This window comes from Vipera berus (genome assembly GCF_964194415.1).
Source record: "Vipera berus genome assembly, chromosome: Z".
In the NCBI taxonomy this organism is placed as follows: Eukaryota; Metazoa; Chordata; class Lepidosauria; order Squamata; family Viperidae; genus Vipera; species Vipera berus.
Genome location: NC_138205.1, coordinates 3,579,062 through 3,585,880, shown reverse-complemented (window position 1 = coordinate 3,585,880; position 6,819 = coordinate 3,579,062). Strand labels below are relative to the sequence as shown.

At 52.8% G+C, this 6,819-nt stretch overlaps 1 protein-coding gene across 1 annotated transcript in view; it reads left to right on the top strand.

The window, feature by feature from the left end:
• Nucleotides 1-3,992, top strand: part of LOC308677942 (meiotic recombination protein REC8 homolog) — a gene marked incomplete at both ends in the record, with an annotated part of 22,580 nt that extends 18,588 nt beyond the window's left edge. Inside the window, 3 exons of the mRNA XM_081344665.1 lie at nt 2,508-2,632; nt 3,616-3,664; nt 3,928-3,992. Coding sequence (XP_081200791.1) covers nt 2,508-2,632; nt 3,616-3,664; nt 3,928-3,992 — 239 coding nt within the window. The remainder of the gene's footprint in view (nt 1-2,507; nt 2,633-3,615; nt 3,665-3,927) is intronic.
• Nucleotides 3,993-6,819: the final 2,827 nt, after the last annotated feature.

Below are 6,819 nucleotides of genomic sequence, written 5' to 3'. Positions count from 1 at the left end.
GGAGACGAAGAGGAGGAGGGAGAGGAGGAGAAAAAGGAGGAGGAGGAGGAGGAGGAGGAGGAGGAGGAGGAGGAGAAGAACTGTGGGGGTCCTTGGTGCTCTCTCTGAGCTTGGTTGTTTTCTGGCAGACGTTTCAGGACACAATTAGATAATGTTGTTGGTGCCAGAAGGGAGTGTGGTATGTGGAGAGGAAGAGGAGGAAAAGGAGGAGGAGGAGGAGGAGGAAGATAAGGAAGAGGAGAAGAGAGGAGGGGGAGGAGGAAGATGAGTCTGGGGCCCTGGATGCTCTCTGAGCTTGGTTGTTTTCTGGCAGACATTTCGTGACCCAACTGGAGAACATCATTAGTGCTAGAGGTGGGAGGAGGAGGAGGAGGAGGAGGAGGAGGAGGAGGAGGAGGAGGAGGAGAACTGTGGGGTCCTTGGTGCTCTCTGGCCTTGGTGATTTTCTTGCAGACATTTCATGACCCAACTGGGGAACATCATTAGTGCTAGAGGTGGGAGGAGGAGGAGGAGGAGGAGGAGGAGGAGGAGGAGGAGGAGGAGGAGGAGGAGGAGGAGGAGGAGGAGGAGGAGGAGGAGAACTGTGGGGTCCTTGGTGCTCTCTGGCCTTGGTGATTTTCTTGCAGACATTTCATGACCCAACTGGGGAACATCATTAGTGCTAGAGGTGGGAGGAGGAGGAGGAGGAGGAGGAGGAGGAAGAGAACTGTGGGGGTCCTTGGTGCTCTCTCTGAGCTTGGTTGTTTTCTGGCAGACGTTTCAGGACACAATTAGATAATGTCGTTGGCGCCAGAAGGGAGTGTGGTATGTGGAGAGGAAGAGGAGGAGGAAGAGGAGGAAAAGGAGGAGGAGGAGGAAGATAAGGAAGAGGAGGAAGAGGAGGAGGAGGAGGAGGAGAAGGAGGAAGAAGATGAGTCTAGGGGCCCTGGATGCTTTCTGAGCTTGGTTGTTTTCTGGCAGACATTTCGTGACCCAACTGGGGAACATCATCAGTGCTAGAAGTGGGAGGAGAAGGGAGGAGGAGGAGGAGGAGGAGGAGGAGGAGGAGGAGGAGGAGGAGGAGGAGGAGGAGGAGGAGGAGGAAGATGAGTCTGGGGCCCTGGATGCTTTCTGAGCTTGGTTGTTTTCTGGCAGACATTTTGTGACCCAACTGGGGAACATCATCAGTGCTAGAAGTGGGAGGAGGAGGAAGAGGAGGAGGAGGAGGAGGAAGAGGAGGAGGAGAACTGTGGGGTCCTTGGTGCTCTCTGACCTTGGTGGTTTTCTTGCAGACGTTTCATGACCCAACTAGGGAGCATCCTCAGTGTGAGGAGGAGGAAGGGGAGGAAGGGGGAAGGAGGACAATGGGGGTCCTTGGTGCTGCCTCAGCTCGGGTGTTTCTATGCAGATGTTTCATACCCAGCTAGATAACACCATGTCAGCACTGATGACGTTCCCTGGTTCGGCTAATGAAACATCTGTCTGAAACTAACCAAGCTCAGAGACCACCAAGGACCCCTCAGTGCTCGAATTGTCCTTTTTAAAAAAATAAAAATAAAAATAATAATAAGCCTCAGAGGGCTCATCTCGGTGTAAGACGACATCTCAGCCTCTCCCTGTTTGCACATTCGATTTAGATTTTGGGGCGGACACCCAGCGGTGGGATTCAGCCGGTTCGCACCACTTCGGCAGAACCGGTGGCTCATTTTTTTTTTCCTCGCCCAGGCCCAGAACGGACTTCCGGAAACGGCGTCCACGCAGAGAACCGGTGGTTCACAGATATGAATCCCACCGCTGGGTGGATCCGATACGGCAGAATCCGTTCCCATTCATTTCATTTGCCAAATTGGGCTGAGAGGGAGAACCCGAAAAGAACTCATGAAATATAGAACAAAATGTGCCGGGTCACAACTTCGTTTCGGGTCATTCGACACGGTGCGAACGAGCACCACAAACGAGGCCCCAGCCGGGATGAAAAATGAACGCCACTTTTAATTTCTCCAAGCCCAGTTCGGGAACGGGGTTTTGATTTCTGGTTAGCGCCGTTGATAGAATCTCTCTCTCTCTCTCTCACACACACACACAAAAGTAACGCAGGTGGTCCTCGACTTTCAGCATTTTGTTTAGCGACCGTTGGAAGTTACGGCACTGGGAAAAGTGACTGAGGACTGTTTTTCACCATTACAATTGTGGCAGCCGGTCACAAGTTGGATGCTTAGCAACTGGCGTGTGTTTATGACGGTGGCAGGGGGTCACGTGGATCCCCTTTGGCAGGCTCCTGACACGCCAGGTCCATGGGAGGGAACCAGATTCATTTAACAACCGTGTCGCTAACTTAGGAACCGGACTGACTCACTTAACCACTGCGGCGAGAAACGTGGTAACGTGGGGCAAAACGCACTTGACAAACGTCCTCGCTTCACCATGGAAAAATCGGGGCTGGGTTGCGGTCGTTAAGTCGAGGACTGCCTATAAAGCGGTGCCTCTGCCCTATTACCCCACCCAAACTGCTTTTTTCCTTGGCTAAGGATGGATGCATCCCACTCTCCGTGGATTATGGGACCGCTGTGCCAACATCCAGCAGGTGATTTATGCCAAACGACGAGCTGTGGAGCAGGAAGAGCGGAGAGCCGAAGTGCCCAGTGAGCTGGAGGTAACAATTCCCACTCAAAATCTCTCCGCAACCGACCGATGGGACACTTTAAGACACTGGGCCTCAATTTGAAGATGGGGGGACTTTGGTGATTGGCCCAAAGTCACCCACCTGGTTTTCATGCCTGAGGCAGGACTAGAACTCACCGTCTCCTAGTGATTGGCCCAAAGTCACCCACCTGGCTTTCATGCCTGAGGCGGGACTAGAACTCACCGTCTCCTGGTGATTGGCCCAAAGTCACCGACCTGGCTTTCATGCCTGAGGCGGGACTAGAACTCACCGTCTCCTGGTGATTGGCCCAAAGTCACCCACCTGGCTTTCATGCCTGAGGCAGGACTAGAATTCACCGTCTCCTGGTGATTGGTCCAGATTCAGCCAACGGGCTTTCCTGCCTGAGGCGGGACTAGAACTCACCATCTCCTGGTGATTGGTCCGAAGTCACACAGCCAGCTTTAATGCCTGAGGCGGGACTAGAACTCACTGTCTCCTGGTGATTGGCCCAAAGTCACCCACCTGGCTTTCATGCCTGAGGCGGGACTAGAACTCACCATCTCCTGGTGATTGGTCCGAAGTCACACAGCCAGCTTTAATGCCTGAGGCGGGACTAGAACTCACCGTCTCCTGGTGATTGGCCCAAAGTCACCCACCTGGCTTTCATGCCTGAGGCGGGACTAGAACTCACCATCTCCTGGTGATTGGGCCAGTTACCCACCTGACTCTCATGCCTAAGGCGAAACTACAACTCACAACCCCCGGTTTCTAGGCCAGCATCTTAAAAACAATTACACATAAGGATAATCCCGCACCCAGCTTTTTTTTTTCTTTTTCTTTTTGTGCTTCCGCTTGGCTGGAAGGCCGACTAACGTCGGAGCCGATCGGCCGATGGCTTCTCCTTTTTGCTTGTGATGCCACCTCTTGCGTCCTTTGCGCCTTTGGCTGGCAATTCACTCCTCGGCTTCGGCCTCCTCCCTTTCCTTCCGCAGGAGCTGCGGGCGGCTGAGGAACCCAGCGGGCCCCCAGTGGGCTCCTCAGGTGAGTCCCGAGTCCTCCGGGGATTCTGGGACGCGGACCTCCTAACCTTCCGAAAGTGGGGGTGGGGGAACCCTGGAGCCTTCTGGACCAGGGGCCTTCCGACTTGGCCGCTTTTAAGACTTGTGGACTTCAATTACCAGAATTCCTCAGCCAGCCCCTCAGGGCTGGCTGAGGAATTCTGGGAGTTGAAGTCCACAAGTCTTAAAAGCAGCCGAGTCGGAAGGCCCAGCCTGTTCTTGATGGAGTCTCGGTCTCCCTTGCAGAAATATCCCTCGAGACGACCGAGGAAGAAGCCCGGCCAAGTTTGGTGATATCTGAAGAGAGGTAAAGGTTGCCTGCCCCCCCCACATAAACACTAAAAAAAGGGGGTCTCTCTGGGGTGGGGAAGCAAACCTTCGGGGTGTCTTTTTTTGGTCAAATTTAAAAAAAACCAGATTTGAGACTTTGGGAGAAGTGCAGAGAAGAGCAACTAAGGTGATTTAAAGGCCCGGAGACTAAAAAATAGGAAGAAGAACGGTTGCGGGATTTGGGAATGGCCCGGTCTAGAGAAAAGAAGAACTTCGGGGTGTAATAATAATAATAATAATAATGATGATGAAGAAGAAGAAGAAGAAGAAGAAGAAGAAGAAGAAGAAGAAGAAGAAGAAGAAGAAGAAGAAGAAGAAGAAGAAGAAGAAGAAGAAGAAGAAGAAGAAGAAGAAGAAGAAGAAAAGAAAAAGAAAAAGAAAAAGAAGAAGAAGAAGAAGAAGAAGAAGAAGAAGAAGAAGAAGAAGAAGAAGAAGAAGAAGAAGAAGAAGAAGAAGAAGAAGAAGAAGAAGAAGAAGAAGAATTTTTGTATTCTGTATTTTTTATGTGCCCTGTTCACCGCCCTGAGTCCTTCGGGAGAAGGGCGGTATACAAATATAATAAATGAAATGAAATGAAATGAAGAAGAAGAAGAAGAAGTTGGAAGGGACCTTGGAGGTCATCTAGTCTAACCCCCTGCTCAGGCAGGAAACCCTCTACCCTTTCAGACAAAATGGCTGTCCAGTCTCTTCTTAAAAACCTCCAGTGTTGGAGTATTCACATCTTCTGGAGGCAGGTTGTTAATAATAAAAATAAAGTCGGAAGGGACCTTGGAGGTCATCTAGTCCAACCCCCTGCTCAGGCAGGAAACCCTCTACCCTTTCAGACAAAATGGCTGTCCAGTCTCTTCTTAAAAACTTCCAGTGTTGGAGCATTCGCAGCTTCTGGAGGCAGGTGGTTCCACTGGTTAATTTTGTGTGTGTGTGTGTGTGTGTGTGTGTGTGTGTGTGTGTGTGTGTGTGATGATAGCGGTATTCCAGTATTTGGGGGGGCTGCCACCAAGAAGAGGGGGGTCAAATTATTCTCCAAAGCACCCGAAGGCAGGACAAGAAGCAACGGGCGGCAACTGACGGAGGAGAGAAGCAAGCCAGAAGGAAGGAGAAACTTCCTGACAGGGAGGACAATTCACCAGCGGAACAGCCGGCCACCAGAAGTTATTATTATTATTATTAATTTTATTTGTATACCGCCCTTCTCCCAGAGGACTCAGGGCAGTGAACAGGGCAATACATATTAAAAAACAAGATACAAAAATTAAAAACGATTAAACAAGTTGCGGGGGGGCTTCACTGCTGGCGGCTTTGAAGAAGAGACCGGACAGCTCCTCGTCTGAAATGCGATGGGGGTTTCCTGCCTGAGCAAGGGGGTTGGACTAGAGGACCTTCCGGGGTCCCTTCCAGCTCTATCCTGATCTGATGGATCGGACTCTCTTCCTTTCCTCTCCCCAACAGGATCTTCCTGGAGCCGGAAAATGGGGTCTTACCGGCGCTGCTGGAACTCCCTGAAATAAGTTTTGAGTTGCCGCTGGAGAAGGACGTGCTCACCTTGGGCTACGTCCGCAGGTGAGGGGACCCTAACCCTCACCCTAACCCCTCGCCCCGGGGGACTCCTCCGCTTGGCCCAAAATGCTTCCCCCCCACCTTCTGCTCCAAGAGAGCTGCTTCTTTTAAAAATGGGGGGGGGGGAGAGCTTTCTGTCTTCTCCCAGGAGGAAGCTGCTGAGGGGGTCTAGGAAGGGGTGGGAGAGGGATGATGGAGGAATTCCTCTTTTCCCTTCCTTGCTTCCCTTTTACCCCCCTCCCTCTTCCTCTCCCCTCCCTCCCTCCGTTCCTCCCTCCCTCCCTCCTCTCCCTCCCTCCCTCCCTCCGTTCCTTCCTTCCTCCCTTCTTCTTTGTTGCTTCCCTTTTACCTTCCTCCCTCCCCTCCCTCCCTCCATTGCTTCCTTCCCTCCCTCTTCCCTTCATACCCTTTTACCTTCCTCCCTTTTCCTCCCTCCCCTCCCGCTCCGCTTCCTTTTTTCCTCCTGCTCCTTCCTTCCTTCCGCCCCTCCCATCCTCTCCCTCCGTTCCTTCCTTCCCTCCCTCCCTCCCTCCCTTTCATTGCTTCCCTTTTACCTTCCTCCCCCTCCTCTCTCTCCTTCTTCCCTCCCTCCCTCTTCCCTCCGTTGCTTCCCTTTTACCTCCCTCCCTCCCCTCCCCCTCCCTTTCCCTCCCCACCCTTCCTCCCCTCCCTCCCTCTTCCCTTCAGAGCTTCCCTTTTACGTCCCTCCCTCTTCCTCCCCTTCCCCTTCCCCCTCCCTCCATTCCTTCCTTCCCTTCTTTGTCACTTCCCTTTTACCTTCCTCCCTCCCTTCCTCCCCTCCCTCCCCCTCCCTCTCTCTCCCTCCATTCCTTCCTTCCTTCTTCCCTTCAGCTTCCCTTTTACCTTCCTCCCTTTTCCTCCCTCCCCTCCCCCTCTTCCTTTCTCCTGCTCCTTTCTTTCTTCCCTCATCCTTTCCCTCCCTCCCTCTTCCCTTCATTGCTTCCCTTTTACCTTCCTCCCTTCCCTCCCCCTCCTCTTCCTTTCTCCTCCTGCTCTTTCCTTCCTTCCACCCCTCCCATCCTCTCCCTCCATTCCTTCCTTCCCTCCCTCCCTCCCTTTCATTGCTTCCCTTTTACCTTCCTCCCCTCCCCCTCTCCCTCCATTCCTTCTTCCCTCCCTCCCTTCCCCTTCCCTTTTACCTTCCTCCCTCCTCTTCCCTCCCCTCCCCCTCCTCTTCCTGCTCCCTTCCTCCCTCCCTCTTTTTTCTCTTTGTCCTCCCCCTCCCCCTCT